We start from the raw sequence: 17,182 nt of genomic DNA, 5'->3' as shown, positions 1-17,182 counted from the left end.
CAGTAGACAGATAGGGGTTCCCGTCGATTAAGCCGAAGCTTTGCTTAGAAAAGGAGGCGGATGCTTTGATGACAGGCCGGTTTGTGGGGTCACCAATAATTTGCGTATAGTACAAATCAATGAGGGAGTTGCTGATGAGATACGTTCTTTCTCTGTTAGCAATACTGGATTAGCGATGTTATTTTGCGCACTCACCCAGCTGGGATATAGACAGTCGCAGGTGAAATAGTGCTTCCTTTGCACACACCAGGAATACATCGAACACCTTCACTAATTGCTGCATTTATAGCGGCCGTGTCGTCCGCAACTGTTTTGTTAGCTATGAAACTGACTCCTAGTGAAGTACGAACCTCCGTCGCCAATAGCACCAAAGTCTTTCACGTTGCGAAACACAGGGTAAAGCTTGTCAGGATAATAGGGAGCAGTCCCACGGTGCTCGATATCCTCAAGCCAGTACCTCGCATCGACACTACCCCAAAGGGTGAATAGGAAAAGGAGGAGGAACTTCATAATGAAGAACCTGACAAGAGCGCGAGTGTGAATATATAGCTCAAGTCGAAAACGTGTGAGTTAATCAAGAAAACCAGAGTTAAACGAAGACGGTCAAGAAGTTGTAGGTAGGTAGATATTTGAGTGAGAAGAAGTTACGGCCGAGCATCTCTTTGGTCAAGAAATGGGAAAGAGCTTGTTGACTGTCGCTCTGCCCTTCCTCTGCATGTGTTCAAGATCACGACTGCACCTTCCCCGTGGCAACCGGATACATCATCCCAAGTCTGGTCCAGAGTGCAACGGGGGATATGATCACAGATGCTAATCATCTGTAGTGGAACAAGTCTAAGGTAGGGCAGTGATTCATCAACTCCAACTTTACCTACACAAGAGATGAAAATCCCTCCAGGCAGTGTCAGCTCATGACAAGAGCAACTGCTGCCGTTATCACCCACGACAAGTCTATCAGGTAAGATAATCAATACCTACAAGGCATGTTTAAGTATCGCTACGGGAACATATGCGACAGGCTCTGAGATGTGTTGATCATAGTGAGTGACGTCGTTCCTGTAATGAACGAACCTATTCAGAGGAGTTCAGTTACACAGCAAGGAGAATATCAGAACAACCACCACGTTGACGTGCAGATAGTTGATGTACAACCCGCTAGGGGTGAGTAATTGTATTGTATGTGAGTGTGCGACAAGGTCGCAGCAGCCTTGTTGAAGACCATGCTTTTCTAGTTGAATATCTGACCCTATCCCAAAACGCCTTCCGATACGGTCATAGCCCATGATTATTTAGTGTAGTGTGGTGTGGTTGAGGTGAAAGTAGGAGTACAGTGATCTGTTTAGATCGTCGACTGTGTTGAGTCGAGAGCAACGGTTTGGCCAAGATTTCCACTGGCCATAGCCTTCTCACCAGAGCGCTTGCGCAAAACGTTCTCAATGAAGGCTTCACCAGCCTTGTATGAAGAACGCACGAGAGGTCCACTCGCACAGTACAGGAAACCCATGTCCAGAGCTCGCTTGCGCCACATCTCGAACTCATCCGGAGTCACGTACTTCTCGACCTTCAGATGACGCTTGGTAGGTCGCATGTACTGACCGAATGTGACAACATCAACATCAGCCTTTCGAAGTTCTAATCACTGTTAGCCGGGTCACATAGCATTATTAAAAAGGTTGTCTTACCCTCTAGCGCAGCCATGATCTCATGCTCCTGCTCACCAAGACCAAGCATCAGACTGGTCTTAGTGATAGGACCGTCCTTGCCCATAACATCCTTGACATGCTTCAGCACAGACAAGCTCTGTCTAAAAGTAGCTCTGCGGTCTCGCACATACGGAGTGAGGTCCTCAACGGTCTCAACATTGTGCGCATAAACGTCGAGTCCACTCTCAGCCACAACCTTGACCATATCCAAGTCTCCTCGGAAATCGCCAGTCAAAGCTTCAACGAGCAATGAAGGCTTCTTCTGCTTAATTCTTCGGATTGTCTCAGCAAAATGTTTCGCACCACCGTCTGCCAGATCGTCACGGTCCACGCTGGTCAGCACGACATAGCCAAGACCCCACCTGGCCAGGGCCTCTGCAGTGTTCTCGGGCTCGTGGGGATCCAATGCAGCAGGGTTGCGATTTGTCTTTACACTGCAGAAACGGCATCCTCTGGTGCATGTGTCGCCCATGAGCATAATAGTAGCTGTCGCAGCATTCTTATCTGAACCGCCCCAACATTCTGAAATGTTGGGACATCGAGCCTCCTCGCAGACGGTGTGTAATCCCAATCCTCGTAGATCCTTCTTGATGCTCTTGAAGTTATCGTTGCCGGCGGGGATCGGTGTCTTTAGCCATTCTGGCAGTCGTGTGATGGTTCGCTTCTTGCCCTCAGGGCCGACTTCGGCGGTCTTCAGAGAGTAAGCCTCTGCTGGAGACAGCGGCTGGGCTGGAGACGACGTCGCAAGGAAATCGGAGAAGTCTGAGACTGCTGTGTCCTTGAAATAACTCTTTCGTCGAGGTTTACCGGGCTCGCTGCCACTCGGAGGTACAGTGGCGAAAGTTCTAAGTGTAGGCGTAGCGCTCAGCGCTTTGCGAAGAGGGGCATGTGCCCGCCTGAGGGATGGAGCAAGAGAAGCCATTATAGTAATACAAAGGAGCAACGACTTCTACCTCTCCGAGAAAACAAGATAGTGAGAAATAAGAAGGCCGTTGGGCGTTCGTGGAGATATGGGGAAGCAGACTCGAAAATGGCAGCAGCTTCAAAGAACTCAAATTCCTAGACTCGGGGGCAAAGGCCGATGAGACCCGCACATCCCGGGCCGCATCCGAGGGATGAGCCAATGAAAGGACATCGCTTTATCCTTATTCAGCTCCATTTTCTTTTTCCCGTCACGAATACCACGATACCGCGGAGGCAGAAAGAATGGAATAATCATCGGTTAGGAACTTTGAGGCCTGTAGAATCATTCATTGACTTCTCTATGGTTAAAGACCAGACATCTAGTATTAAACCTCATCTACTTTTGAACCAAATTATACAGCAACACTTGACAGACAGAGACAGAGAACCCTGGCGAAAATTGTTATTCTACAGCAAGGGTCCTTTCGCGCTTGTTCAGATTAGTCACCGGACGTTGATTTCCACGCCATGTCGAGTTGGCAACGCCTGGTCTCTCGTCTTCACTTCCACGCAAGGTCCAAGCATTGTTGAGCGTGACAAAGTCTATTGCTCTCATACTATCTACTAGCCATCCATCATGGCTCATCATCGTTGGTCCAGCATCGGACACTCAAAATTCACCAATCCTCCTTATTCATGTAAATCGTATCCCACCCCTTCCGAATTAAATCAAAGCCATACTCCAAGCTGCAAACCATCCTCCAAAGATCAAGCAGAGCTAGATCCTGGATCACCTGCGCCGTCGTAAAAAGGGGGTATCGCCAATAGAGAAGTATAGTAAAACCAGTTCATCCGAGAAGCAGAGTTACTGAAGTGAATATGGATTATTTTCCACGTCGCCGACGTCGTCCCCGTCTCTTTGGAAACCACTCTCTACAGGGCAGCAGAGTCGAGTGAAGAGATGTTGACTGAATAAATGTGGTAAAAAGGGTCTCCAGCCAGGAGTGTGTACCCGCTGTCAACGGAGGAAGGGGATATGATCTCAAAGCCATTGAGTGCTTACCAAGCCTGGGGGTGATATCCTCAAGTGAGGAATTTTGGAACTGTGGTATGTATGGTGGATGTAAACAGGCTTGGGAACATCAACGGCTACCCTTCAACACAAGCGACAACTCGAAAGGTTGAACCATACGCAGCGCAGTCAACGCGCTGGGTACATGCTGCCGGGGAAGAAAGAAACAGCAAGAGTTGAAAGCCCGCATGTTTTGTCAATAGAGCGGGCGTGATGAAGCGTAAGGAAGCAGTCAAGCTATCCAGCAGGCAGAGTCTCAAGACTCATCAAGGTGAAGCAGGCGACAAGTGTCGACCTGCTGTTGGTATCGTGGCGTTTCATCATAAAGAATAGGCCGCGCTGGTGACCAGGGTATAAAAGGTGAATGGACAAGAAATGGGAGACAGTGGTTGTTGTCGACTTTGATGCAAGTCGACAGTCTCGAGATTCTAGTGGAACCTCGTTCCATCCAGAACACGCTTACAGAAGAGCAGCGGCAACCATACCAGCAACGCCGACCACAGCGAACTTGCCGACGGCGACAGCAGATCCAGCGTTGCCAGGAACCTCGGAGGGCTCGGACGAACCACCAGTGCTACCGGCTGTGTTAGAGGCCTTTGGGGTAGAGACAGGAGTGGTGTTGTTGTGAGAAACAGGCCAGAAGGTGGTGGTCTCCTCAACGAGAGCTGTTGAAGTAACCTCGACGGAAGTCTCAACAGCAGTGGTGCTCACACCAGTGGCGGTGATGGTGTGAACCTGAGAGAGGTAGTAGGTCTTGGTAACGACGGCGGTGGACGTGTGGGTGGTGGTACCCTCGTTAGCGAGAGCGAAGGCAGGCAGAACAGCCAGGATAAGCTTAGAGAAATGCATTGTGTTGGTGTTGGTTGTTGTGTAAGTGAGTGCTTTCAAAGCGGTTGCGGTTGGTATAAGTGAGTGAGTGAGTTGGAAGCGAGAACAGATCGATGCTCTGTATCCAGACAGCGAGAAGCACAAGCTAATAAGTAAAGTAACTTATGTATGTATTCAACGAAGAAATGTACGAGCGAGATAGACTCTGCCAACGAAGTCTGTGGACCGAGAACAAGTTTGTTTCGAAGCGTAGAAGGGTGGCCTGTCAAGAGTCGGGGGGAGGATCCATATGAAATACTACGAGGAACCTGAGAGCAGAAGCAAACAACACAGAGAAACAGCAACTCTCAGCTTCTGCAGCCCACACTAGCACGCACCCTGACTCTAGGCCAAGACCAAGGCCTGGCAATGGCAGAGCCAGAGCGCAGGCGACGTTTGGTGATGGTGGGATGGGAGGGGCGGACTAGGCTCAAGCCCATTAAACTGGTACATGTAACACGGACAGACCCCTATTCGTCGGCCATGTCTCAAGTACTTGTGACCTGACCAGGCCTGTCATGCTCCTCGAGGGAAATTACAGCGCATTTTGCTTGACAGCTTCAGGTAGTCTGACCGAGCAGGCCTGTCAATATCTGGTTGCTGAAACTTGGGCCTAGGCCATGTCTACTTATTAGACCCTTTATTCGAATCCCTTGCCATGGGCCATGACATTCTTCCAGGCTTTCGGCTCTCTAACGCTTTGTGCGGCAGAATTTGATACCCTGGAGGCACAAAGAGGGTTTCACCGGGGATCCGAGACCCTGGTCTCCCGTGTGATGGATGGATGGGAAGAAAACTCTGCATTCTAGGCATTAGGCATTGTTCCTGTTGGCTACCAGCAGAGACAGGCGACGAGGATGCGTTGAGTGGCGATGAAATCATTGTGCAGCCCACTCAAATCAGATCAATGACTGGGAGATGAGGGAATTAAAGAGAAAAAGACGCTCTACCTTAAAAAGTCATTAATAATTTCTGGAGAAAGGTGGCGCTCGTTGCCGCTACTCGTGTAGAGTCCTGACGGGCCACGAGCGGTTGAGGAGACGGGAACATACTTAGTTAGTTGGATAAGGCGTTTTTAGAGTGGAATTGAGTGTTAATTGGTTGTCTGCAAGTCTCTGTCCAATCTAATCAGCCCAATGACCCTCACTTCAAGTGTCGTGACTCGCTGGTCGTTGCTCGTGCACTTTCACAACAGCGCAAAAAAGTAAAATTTGCATAATTTCCCTCAGCGGTCGTCGATTGGCTGATTGGCCACCATCAAAAGGTACCAGGCACACCCGCGGTTCCTGCGTCGGGTTGTACCTGGCGCCATACCTTAATTGGTGCCCCCAACACCAATAGAGCCGACACCCGCTGAGACACATCACCAAGACAGCAGCGCCAAGTTGCGCAAAAGAACATTGAAAGACCGTCGATCATTCTTCCGTGAAAGCGGAAAGTGCCAAATCGAAGCGCTACTACAATGAGAATTAGTTAGATGAGTCTAATTTTCTATCTGATTGCGTTTCTCTCAAGTCTCAAGAACAGCTTTGTGTTAGTCACAGCCCCCAACAACGAGTATTACGCGCAATGTGTAGGCAGCATCCATCAGCTGCATCTCTCCCAACAACAATGCCTTGTGAGGCTGCTTTGTTCTCCATTACCTATGAATCCGTTGTGCTCTTTTTATTTTTATGCTCGTCTGCCTTTGTCTCCGCTGAACTGAAACTCTGCCACAACGGCAATCCCGGTCGACTCAACGGTCGTTTAACACTTGGCTGGGGTACGCCATTCTGCCAAATCCCCTGGAGCTGGAAGAATAAGGCCCGGTCGTTATGAAGCCTGGAGGTTGGAGCCTGGATGTCAGCGCTGATCGGCTACCCGCCCCGGATTCGCTTGGATTACCGCGTGGGTGCCGTGGGTGCCATGTGCTACTGTACGCACTCTATGGTGCATCACTGCATAACTCTGTATAGGCTCTTCCAATGCCTTGATTTTGCTTCTATTCCTGTCTGCGTCCTCCTCACACCGCTGCGCTGTGTTGTTTACACTGCGTCCAATCGTTACCACCATTTCCTTCAGCAGCCCAAATGTTGACGTGGCCACGCTGTGCGACGCCCACGCAAAAGGATTCTATCCTTTTCTGGTGTAGCGCACTTGTCTCGCCGTCAACGCGTTGTCGCTGTCGCTGTCGCTGCACCATGCGGGTCGCGTGCCTTGAAGCGGCAGCTTTCCGTTCCTCAATTTCTCGGCTATGACTTAGACCCTGGTCCTTGTTATGGTGATGCTCAGCCCTGCAATGACGGACTTGGTTCTTACAATTGCGTTGACGTCAAAGTTTCTCCGTAGCAACGGATATCGACTCTAACTGCGATGCCAAGCAAACAAGTTTGTTCTCTCAAGTGTGTCAAGTCGAAGAAACACAGTGGATTTGCTGGCTCAATCACTTGCATCAAGTGTAAGTTCCAATTAGCCCAAGAGGCTTTGCCCGTGCGTACTTTCAGTCATCAATACGAGGTTACTCTGCATATCAACATGTGCCATCACAATGATGATTTGTTGCCTTTGGCCTAAACTTTAGCAGCAGATCAATACCGTCACGACTTTCATGGTGTGAACCCCGAACTGCATGCCAGCGCATTGAGATCAAGGTCCGAGAACTGATATGTCTGATCCTGTGATCACCAAACTGCGGCGGTTGATGGTAAACCACAAACAGGAACACCAGCTGCCAAAGTTCTCGAATTGGTCGTCCCGAATGAGCACCCTATCCTTATTACATTGGTCCATTAAAAAATCAAATAATATATCGAATCTCGTAGTCCTTTCCCGCAAAATTTTCTCTACGGTCTTGACATAAATTTGCCTTGCTATAGTATCGCAAATAGATGCCATAGTAGAATGTGGCTTTTACCTACCCTGAACCAAAGTGTTGTATACACCTGTATCAAGGAAACCACAGGGATCAAGACTCATTCTAATATCGTGTGAGCCGAGATAAGACTTAACAGGGCTTGGGTATGGCAATGAAGTGATATATTGATGAAGTATATAATTTTCATAGTGAGTTTGTGTAAGTCTTGCCTCCATAGTGCATACGCCCAACTGATCTAACCAAGTCGTCGAGAACAAACACTTTAACAATTCTAGGCAGCATATACACTCGCCTGTATATAACTAAAAACTTACCCAATAGCCACGACAGTATTCTACGTATCTCCATTAGATAACCAAACTCGAAATTCCCACAGGTACCAATATAAAACTGGTGCTACCTCCAGTGATTGCAATAGGGAGAATTTCAGATGTCTTTTCGAGCTGCCAAAAAGTGGAGCTCCCGTCTTTCTCGAAAAGCTAGGTCGTGACGTCGCAATCAACTTCAGCCTCTTCAACACTTTCCTACATCTCAAAATCATCCAGCCTCAGCGCTTTCATTCCCGTCTGTACATCCAAGAGTAAAACAAAGAGCCTGTTTGAAGAACCGCGCATTCAACTTTGCAACCAGCACCGCCTCTGCAAGAATAAAAGCTGTCGCAATAGTAGCTGCAAGCTCGCCACTATGACAGACTCACCACCAACGGAGCCCCGAGCTCGCTCAAAATCACCCGCTCCCAAGGACAAGGACGATCGCAAAGGTCGCGACGATACATACAGAGAGAATGAAGAACGTCGCCAGCGCAGAGACCGCAGCAGGTCGCATAATCGTAACAACAACCGCGACCGCAGAGATTCGCCTCCACGCAGACCCCGAGATCGATCGCGATCGCCAGCGCGAAGACCCAGAGGATCGGGCGGCTTCAAGTGGAAGGGAGAGCGTCGGGACAATGACAGAAACCGTGACTTCCGCAGACGCTCACCGCAGCGACATCGGGATCGCGATTATGGCAGGGACCGGAACTACCGCCGAGATGACCGTGATGGAGGACGGGACAGACAGCGAGATGGCGATAGGGATCAGAGAAAGGAGAGGAAGGAAAAGAAGGAAGAGAAGCCTAAGGCTCCCATGGCTCAGGCAGGCGAGGAGATGATCATCGTCAACGTCAACGATCGACTTGGTACGAAAGCTGCTGTACCCTGCTTGGAGTCTGATACCGTGGGCCAACTGAAGATGATGGTCGCCGCCCGAATCGGTCGTGACCCTGGCCAGATTATCTTGAAACGACAGAGTGAGAGACCATTCAAAGATCACATTACCCTGGGAGATTATGGCATCTCGAACGGCGTGCAACTGGATCTGGAAATTGATACACGGGACTGAAATGACATGGAAGCACTGTTCAATATGGGCTCTGGGAACAAAGTTTTCAACGTTTTACTTTTTATCTGGCGTTATCTGGATTGCATGACTAAAAAAATACATAATCGAACAGAAACGAGTTCGTCTTGGAATACTGGCGTGAGCCATGTCATATAAGAAAAATTTCATGAAGAGGTCGTATCCAAATTCATCGAAATCGTTAAGAAAAGCGCCTCGTAACCCGCATTACGCCTATACCGCGACTCAGATCCTGAATCAAGACAAAAGTAGGTCTATCGACCGAAAGAATAGAAGAACCAAAAGAACGGCGATGTCCTCAAAGTATATGATATCTATGCTTCAACATCTTTTTTATCCGCACAACCAAGAAAATAGCCAAGGAGATATCCAACAAAGACAGAAAATTAAGAGAACAGGGTCGCTGGAAAACAAGCGAATGATGGTCATAAGCATTACTTCGAGCTTTTCTTCATTTAAACATGGTGTTGAGGTCCATATCCGGTCCATCGAATATCCCTGATTGGGTGCGGTAGCCTGAATCTTGCTCCAGAGCATTGCGGAGCAAGGGCGATAGTTGACTGTTGGGCTTCAGATCCTGAAGCTTTTCTTCTGGTTGACGAAATGGAGGCTCTACCATCTCGACAGTGACTCGAAGCTCAGGGTTAGACCCCATGTGGTCAAAATTCATGTCATTGAAATCATCAAACGACTGCTGATCCAACCATAGCTTCTCCTCGACTTTAGGTGACTGTTGCATGAAACCCATGGATTCGCCAGCGGTAGATGGTACCCTTGAAGCAGTGGACTGAACCTGGGACACTATATCAGACAGTGATACTATCGCATCTCTATCATTAACTGGCATTGCCGAGTCCTGGAATAAATTCGGGTCTGCAGTTGCAGCGTCGAAACACGCCCCAAAGAGCATTTTATCTTCATTATAGATAGGCGAATTCATCCTTGTTGGTACTTGCATGCGTGATCCTTGGCGATCGCTTGTAGCCGTTTTATGCATCAAGAATGGATCAAAAGACTGTTGTGACAAGTCGTTTTGTGCAGATGCAGGTTGAAGCCGGGTAAAATCGCCATTCTGAGAGGGGGCCTGCGAGAATGTCTGTGGAGGAGGCTGTTGGAATGATGACTGCCAACTCGAGTATGGGTAAGAAGGGGGAAACATGCTCTGTGCCTGAGCCTGTGGTTGTGGATGCGCTTGTTGTGACTGAAAGCTGTAGCCGGAAGATCCACCTTGCAGACTTCCAAAGGAAGTTGCTTGACTCAATGACGAGTAGGAAGATTGAGTGACCCCCTGAATCCCGTTTCTTTGCATGTTCTTCACCATACCCGCGACAAGCTCTGGTGGGGTATTATATATCATCAGAGCAATTGGCGGTTGGGCAGGTTGCTGGGCACTTTGTTGCTGCCATGATAAAGGATGTGGTGGCGCTGCCTGTAGATTAGGTGGGTTTCTCATAGCCTGTTGAGGAAACTGGTTGGGCCTCTCTGCCCGTGACCGGTCCTGGGTCGCCGGAGAGACTGTGGATGCTGAAGGGGACTTTGCTTTGCCCTGTCCATGGGGTGCCTTTGATGCAGCAGGGCGAAGATCGCGAGTGGACTGTTCCGTGACGGGTCGGCGTTGTGTCTGGTTGTTGCTTTGCTGTTTCTGGTTGGTGCGATTGTACTTGTTTGCCGGGCTTCGATAGTTCGATTTGCGCGGTGGCATGTTTTTAGGAGGTCCGCTGGGCTTTACGGTAACTGAACAGAAGGTGGTGTATAGAATGTAGACCTTCTTCTCCTTTGGCTGCTCCGCATTATAATCACATAATGGTTCAGCCATATGATCTTGCATGCCCTTCTTCTCAAACGTGCGCCAGCATCGCAAGCAGAGGGCATTGCCGTGATGCTCTTGATCTGAGAAATCTTGTCCCTGCCACTCGTGCAATGAGTCGCATTTGTCACAGTTTCCTTTCGCTTTGATGAAAGGGTCGAAAGTGTGACAACTTGTCAGGTATTTGCGAGCAGTATGGTATGGATCTTTTCCACGAATAAGACCATGATGATCGGCGGCGTGAGTGACGATGTGTGATATTTCATCCTTGCGGCCTGAGCAGGCATGCCTTTCAGGAGATGACAAGCGCTTTGGGTCGAATAGCCAGAAGAAACATGTCTCGCAAGCGCCTATGAAATCTTCGGGCGTGACCAGATTGTTTGGGCGCCCACGTACTGGACCGTCTCTCCGAACATTGGATGAATTTGAGCCACTAGAAGCTGACAATGGTTGGATATTTCGAGTTCGACGTCGAGACTCTTGTGTATCCTCAATCGTTTGCAGTGGCACACTTGCGCCTTGCTGGGGGAGTCTGGAAGAACCAGATGACGCTGGAGACGTACGGTGTACCGATTGGCTCTTGTGTCCGGACCTGTATCGCTTTGCGAGTTGATATTTGCCAGTCGCTTCATCATCGGTTGAGCGACTGTTTTGGCGCTTAGGCACCTTCTTTGAACCTGAAGATGTGTCTGTGCCGGCTACCGACCAAGCTGTCTGCTGAGATATCGAACCGGTTGGTTGCTTAGAAGTACCACGCGTATGCGGTCCAGATAGAGTAGTGAAAGCAGAAGAACCTTGGGGCGTTGCTAAACCCGGAGGTCTTCCTTCATCATGATTGCCATTGTCGGTATATCTTATTTGTCTGTCGGAAGGGGTACCAAATGGCAGAAAAGATTGTGTTGAAGGCCTAGGCCTCTGCATTAAACGCTCATCAATGGATGTAACATTGCTCGATGCGGTGATGTGCCGAATGCGCGGACCCGTCGTACTGGGCGTACCAATTGCCTGAGTTGATGACCTGCGGCCTTTTTTAAGCACATCATCGACACGGTCAATAACTTTGTAGTTATCAAGTTGGCGTTGAGGTAGAGATCGGGAAGTGATGAAGGTATTCTGTGATGGCTGAGAGTTCGGTTGGTGATGGAGCCAGGTCGCTACTTGGAGACTGCTTCCACGACGCTGCTGTTCCTCTAGCTGTTCCAGCTCCCAATCGGTAAGGTCACTCCATCGTGGGGGATTGCCAAGGTCGATGTTTTCGTTACTCTCAACGTTCTGGTCGCTATTCGCGCGACCCAAGCCCTGGTTTGATAAATCGTCCATGGTGATCCTTGATGCAAACCTCCCAATGGCGTTACAGTGCTATGGGAGGCGGGCTAGTACACCCCGCACTCAGCCAAACGAGGATGATAGCTGTAGTTATTGATGAGGTCGAGATGGCAGATTGGTGGCGAAGGCTTGGAGGTGATGAAGCAAACGGGAAGGGATTGGGAGATGGGAGGTGAGGCATAGTGGAACAGATTAAAGAGGCCCGACAATGGGAGTCCACAATGGGTAGGTAGGACAATGTGAAGGTATCTCGTACCGAATAAGGCTGTGAGATGGACAAGTTGATTGGCGGTCGAGGTTGAAAAAGGCATCCTTTCGAGTTAGCCCAGCTCATTTTCAACCCCCCAGCGAGACTGCGCCCGACGATTTGGCGGAGGGAATATCATGGTGAGTGAGCTTGGGTCGAGATGTTGATGTGTTGTTGGAGGTTGAAATATAGTTGAGATGATTTTGAGCCAACGGCGAGGACAATTGAGGATGAAAACAGGGGAGTCTCAACGGTAAAAGACGTTGCTGGTATTATTGGCAGCCAGTGGTTCGCCCACTTATGTCATTACCGTCCATATCGAAAAGAGGGGTATTAGGCAGAATGATGCGAAAAACACACAAACGTGTGCAAGATTGGTAGGATTGGGTAACAAGATGACCGAGAATGGCTTGAGACCTTGTTTGTTTGTATGAGCAACGTTACCTCATCGTCATACCATTTAATGTTCACCACTCAATGCCAGCACCAGCCCCAAGACCACCAATTGAGAGGCCAAGAAATAGAGTACCCAGCCACTTGAGTTCCAGCCTATCGTTGGACAAACTGGCGGAACAGTGGCTTGTTTGATTGGGTTTCGTAGAATAAGAATATCAAATCGAAGTCCATTTATGCCCCGAAGCTTCAGAAGTCACTTACACAGCCCTTGATCTGTATGTAATACGCCTGGTGGGGAAGAAGCGGGAACTATCGTGGAGTTGGTTTGGCTCCTCTTTCCGTGGAGTAGAAAGATCGCACTAGTTGATATGTTAAACCCGGGGACTGATTAGTATATTCGCCGATTGATACATGAGAACTGAAACATCAATAGATAATCCAACTTAACCTCTCACTACCTGTCTCGGGGACAACGATTATCCAGGTAATCAAAAAGAGTCTGCTAAGCTCATCTAAACCTTCACAAAACTTGATTCGGAGGTCTTGTGCTTTATCTCATGCCCTGGGCGTTCCGATGCATCACGATCGTGCTGCTGATGAAGTGTTCCCTACGTTTGAACATCCACGAATGTGGCAGCAAAGATTTGCATTTTACCCAAACTCATGAAATTTGAGGCGAACATGTCTTTAGTAGCTGTCAGTCACCGGGTCACGCATGGAAAAGAAAGCACACGAGGAGGAATGGTTCCAGGACTACAACAGAGCCGCATCCAGCCCTGGTTTTTAACCATTGGTTATCGCCAATCGATGTAAACAGACATGACGCCATGACAAGAAGCCAGTGGCAAACATACGCGCATAACGAGATCGCGCCCGAGTTAATATTGACCAAGATATTACTCTCATCATAAATTTCCATAATAGGATATCGGTCAAATATTCCCCTTGCTCCGTAAACCGTAACTGGGCGCGTGCCAAGAGATGCCGTCCCAGCCCATGATCTCTAACAGGGCTGAAGTGTTGCCCATTCCGGCAAGTCTCGGCGCCGGCCACGAGCCTCAACTCCGAGGATCCAGGGCATGAACTTGAGGTCAGGGTTGCAATAGCCAACTTGTCTTTGTTAGGAAATAGGCGGCGAGCTTGTCGATCGTTGCATCGACGGCGAAGCCAACCTTGTATAGTAAAGCGGATCGACAACTTCTCCAATGAAGCATTGGAGCTTATTCCATGGTGTATGATTCGCTCGTGTTCTCGAAGATCGATGCCAATGCCGCCAGTTTCCGTAGAAGGAGAGATATAGTTTCTGAACGTCATTGCCTCATATGAATCCCTGCTTGTTACAATTACAGGATGTATATCTCATATGAATTCGGAGAGGTATCCGACTGTTGTTCGCATAACTCGCCGTGACATAAACGTATGCCGAATCGTTTCAACCGACAATCAGTAGACAATGTAATATCACATGGAAATTTATTGTAGAAGCCATTTGGAGGGTGTAGGTCACTAGAGTTCCCTAGAAGAGACCAGAACAGCCACCAAGCTCAGCACAAGCTCGTCTTCAACTTGAAGCAAATCTACATGGGAAGCTGTAGTTGTGTAGGATACACCTTAGCCGTTTTATCCTTATAGGAAAATAGAAAGACGGACCTGTAGGCCGGATCATGAGTCGTGCTGCAATATCGCCGAGTAGGTAAATGCCGATCATTCTCTGTCGAGGTCTAGCGTCCTGGGGATGAAACAAGATTCGGAGAAGGATACCACGAGCTTTAGACCTTGAACTCCAACTCCAAAGATGCATCTAGACACTTGGAATTCAAATTCAGTTGCAAAGCATTCAAGTTCTCAGAGTCTAGAGGACCTGACATAATGTTGAGAAGAAGCGAATGCATTTCCATGTCACGGTGAGGTGTTTCCTTAATCTCTCATCACTATCAAGTCTGTATAATATGATCGACGAATCCTTGCATCCTCCCTAATATTCCCCAGACCAAACCCCAGATGATGAACTTTATTCCCCGCACAATATCTTAGCCACCCCCCATGTATGCGTACTCCATGACAACGTCCCGTCATCACTCGCATTCTCCAGATTTTGACTGTCCGGGTGGCGCCGTTGGGAACAGTTAGTCGTCATTATACTGACTGTGTTTGGCTTAAGGGCGTGGAGCAAAGACTGTCAAGGTACCTGAATTAGGTTTCGGAGCCAAGAGAATTAGAACAGCCACTCCAGCCGTTGAGTAGCTTCGGAAGTTTATCCAGAGAACTGTAGTCTTCTTGTCAGTATATAAAGTCTGTCATATCCTGACCGAGTCGTGCTTCTCCGTTTCAAACAGTTCCTTGAACACTAGTAACCCAACATCCAGCGCTCCACATAACCCCTTATCCTTCTATTACTAACCATGTCTTCCAAAGATGACAAAATTCTCCATGATGAAGATGATGGTACCATAGAAGACATCAACATCGTACCTACAGCAGATCTCCCGACCAAACTCGCGGACAGCGTCGCCTATGGCCCCGGAGGTATACGGGGCGTTATACAGTCCCCTTTTGTCTTTGGAGCTGCATTTCTTGCCTCATTAGGCGGCTTCTCTTTTGGATATGACCAAGGCGTTATTTCCATCATCAATGTCATGTCTCAGTTCCATGATGTCTTTCCTAGGGCAGCTTCTGGCTTTGGGAAGGGCTTCATGACAGGTATGCTGGAGTTTGGAGCTTTCTTGGGCTGTTTCTTCATGCCCTGGATGGCCGATAAGATCTCCCGAAAGAAGGCTCTGGCTGTTGTTGTTGTGATCTTCAATATTGGTGCTATACTTCAAACTGCTGCGGTCAACTATGAAATGCTCGTTCTTGGTCGCACAGTGGGTGGAATAGGTGTCGGTACTCTTGCATTGGTAAGTCTCAAACCCATATAACTTAAGAGAACTTGTCTGATATCTTTCCAGGGAGCTCCTCTTTACATCTCCGAAATCTCACCCCCGAATCTGCGAGGGACTCTTCTTGTTCTCGAATCTATATCTATTTGCGCCGGCGTAGTTGTTTCGTTTTATATCACCTTTGGAACTCGTCACTTGGAGGGCGACATCGCCTTCCGTCTTCCTCTTGGCCTTCAAATGGTCTCTGCAACAATTGTCGGAGTTGGAATCCTCTTCTTCCCTTACTCGCCCAGATGGCTTGCCCTTGTTGGACGCACAGAAGATGCTCTCAGCAATCTATCTCGAATGCGTCGTCTTCCCCCTGACGACTCTAGAGTCCTTACTGAGTATCAAGGCATTATCGCCGAGGCGCAATTCCAGAAAACCGTGCTTGAGCGCCGCCACCCTGGTAAACAGGGCTTCAAGCTTGAAGTCTTGACTTGGCTTGACTTGTTTAGCTCCAAGACATGGCGAAGAACTGCCGTGGGTTGTGGAATTCTCTTCTTTCAACAATTCAGCGGAATCAACGCCTTCATTTACTACGCTCCGACTCTTTTCCAGTCACTTGGCCAGTCTGAGGAGATGTCTCTTACCATGTCTGGTATCTTTAATGTTCTTCAGCTAGTTGCTGTTGGTGTCTGTTTCTTTATCATAGATCGAGTTGGTCGCCGTCCTCTGGCCATCTTTGGTGGTGTTGGAGGTGCTGTTTCGTGGGGAATCATGGCTATTCTTGTTGGCATCTTCTCCCATAACTGGAAGGCCAACGCAGCTGCTGGTTGGGGGTGTGTCGCTATGGCCTTCATCTTCATTCTATGTTATGGAGTTTCATACTCACCTCTCGGCTGGGCCCTGCCGTCAGAAGTCTTTCCCAGTGCAACTCGATCTAAGGGTGTAGCCCTTTCAACTGCAACCTGCTGGATTTGTAACTTTATTGTTGGTGAGTCTTATATAGTCCTTTCTTACAAGAAGCCTCGCTAATCAACATATATAGGTGTTATTACTCCTCCTATGCTTGAGTCCATTGGATTTGGCACATATGTCTTTTACGGATCCTGGTGCGCTATTGCTGCTGCCTGGGCATACTTCCTTGTCCCTGAGACTAAGGGCAGATCTCTAGAGGAGATGGACCAAGTATTTGGAGACAACAGCGGTCAAGAGGAGAAGGAGATTTTGAAAGCAACTGCTGCGCAGGCCAGGAGTGCAGGCAATCCTATTCATCATGTGTAGTTCGCTTGATACCCTGAAAGGGTACAGTAAATCTAGATTTTGGTCAAGATACGAGATATTTATGATGATCGCCAATGAAACTGAATCCTATGCTGTCCTATGATATGAAAACTGCAATGTTTACACAGCCGGTGAGGACGTAGGGGATTGTGCACGCATTCACTACCATAAATACTACACGCGTTCCGATCTCTCTTTACAAATGTACGTGATGTTGCGAAACAAAAACAGAACATATCAGATCCAAAGGTGTAGGCTAAAACAGTTGAAGAAAAGGGTAATGCGATAGTTTTTAGACTGAACGCATTGTGTAAAAGTCTCGCTATAGCCAAAGCCGCGTATTGAGTTGTTGACCTAGCATCACAATGGAACACTCGCAAAACCACTGGCTACTAGTATCAATCATTTTCTCTAGTTAAACTTAACATTCTACCTTCTTTACCTCATATCCCATTCTCCAT

At 48.4% G+C, this 17,182-nt stretch overlaps 6 protein-coding genes across 6 annotated transcripts in view; 2 read left to right on the top strand and 4 right to left on the bottom strand.

Moving 5' to 3' along the window:
* FOXG_19189 (uncharacterized protein) overlaps nucleotides 1–525 on the bottom strand; it is a gene marked incomplete at its 3' end in the record, with an annotated part of 2,599 nt that extends 2,074 nt beyond the window's left edge. Inside the window, exons 1-3 of the mRNA XM_018399389.1 lie at nucleotides 351–525; nucleotides 196–307; nucleotides 2–146 (exon numbers count right to left, since the gene is read on the bottom strand). Of these exons, the coding sequence (XP_018241799.1) occupies nucleotides 2–146; nucleotides 196–307; nucleotides 351–510 (417 nt within the window). The 5' untranslated portion in view covers nucleotides 511–525. The remainder of the gene's footprint in view (nucleotide 1; nucleotides 147–195; nucleotides 308–350) is intronic.
* A 264-nt stretch (nucleotides 526–789) lies between these two features.
* FOXG_06134 (lipoyl synthase, mitochondrial) lies at nucleotides 790–2,795 on the bottom strand. Its single transcript, XM_018384659.1, has 2 exons — nucleotides 1,683–2,795; nucleotides 790–1,632 (listed from the first exon to the last, which is right to left on the bottom strand). The coding sequence occupies exons 1-2, from the start codon at nucleotides 2,623–2,625 to the stop codon at nucleotides 1,340–1,342; spliced, it is 1,236 nt and encodes a 411-aa protein (XP_018241798.1). The 5' UTR covers nucleotides 2,626–2,795; the 3' UTR covers nucleotides 790–1,339.
* Nucleotides 2,796–2,940: 145 nt separating this feature from the next.
* FOXG_06133 (uncharacterized protein) lies at nucleotides 2,941–4,916 on the bottom strand. The gene has a single exon (XM_018384658.1). It carries the CDS (start codon nucleotides 4,525–4,527, stop codon nucleotides 4,138–4,140), a length of 390 nt encoding a protein of 129 aa, XP_018241797.1. The 5' UTR covers nucleotides 4,528–4,916; the 3' UTR covers nucleotides 2,941–4,137.
* A 2,930-nt stretch (nucleotides 4,917–7,846) lies between these two features.
* FOXG_06132 (uncharacterized protein) lies at nucleotides 7,847–10,551 on the top strand. Its single transcript, XM_018384657.1, has one exon. The coding sequence runs from the start codon at nucleotides 8,084–8,086 to the stop codon at nucleotides 8,780–8,782; it is 699 nt and encodes a 232-aa protein (XP_018241796.1). The 5' UTR covers nucleotides 7,847–8,083; the 3' UTR covers nucleotides 8,783–10,551.
* FOXG_06131 (uncharacterized protein) lies at nucleotides 8,808–12,604 on the bottom strand. Its single transcript, XM_018384656.1, has one exon. The coding sequence runs from the start codon at nucleotides 11,925–11,927 to the stop codon at nucleotides 9,252–9,254; it is 2,676 nt and encodes an 891-aa protein (XP_018241795.1). The 5' UTR covers nucleotides 11,928–12,604; the 3' UTR covers nucleotides 8,808–9,251.
* A 2,374-nt stretch (nucleotides 12,605–14,978) lies between these two features.
* Nucleotides 14,979–16,721, top strand: FOXG_06130 (uncharacterized protein; the record flags this gene model as incomplete). Its single annotated transcript, XM_018384655.1, has 3 exons — nucleotides 14,979–15,473; nucleotides 15,525–16,431; nucleotides 16,486–16,721. The coding sequence occupies 3 exons, from the start codon at nucleotides 14,979–14,981 to the stop codon at nucleotides 16,719–16,721; spliced, it is 1,638 nt and encodes a 545-aa protein (XP_018241794.1).
* Between the last annotated feature and the right edge of the window lie 461 nt (nucleotides 16,722–17,182).

The sequence above is a fragment of the Fusarium oxysporum genome, chromosome 2 (genome assembly GCF_000149955.1).
Source record: "Fusarium oxysporum f. sp. lycopersici 4287 chromosome 2, whole genome shotgun sequence".
Lineage (NCBI taxonomy): Eukaryota > Fungi > Ascomycota > Sordariomycetes > Hypocreales > Nectriaceae > Fusarium > Fusarium oxysporum.
The sequence above is the reverse complement of the archived record's forward strand: the minus strand, read 5'-3'. Positions and strand labels throughout refer to the sequence as shown.

Coding starts and splice junctions, on each gene's coding strand:
- FOXG_06131 (XM_018384656.1), bottom strand. CDS start 11,927: ATGGACGATTTATCAAACCAGGGCTTGGGTCGCGCGAATAGCGACCAG.
- FOXG_06134 (XM_018384659.1), bottom strand. CDS start 2,625: ATGGCTTCTCTTGCTCCATCCCTCAGGCGGGCACATGCCCCTCTTCGC. Junction 1,633..1,682: donor GATCATGGCTGCGCTAGAGG/GTAAGACAACCT, acceptor AACAGTGATTAG/AACTTCGAAAGGCTGATGTT.
- FOXG_06132 (XM_018384657.1), top strand. CDS start 8,084: ATGACAGACTCACCACCAACGGAGCCCCGAGCTCGCTCAAAATCACCC.
- FOXG_06133 (XM_018384658.1), bottom strand. CDS start 4,527: ATGCATTTCTCTAAGCTTATCCTGGCTGTTCTGCCTGCCTTCGCTCTC.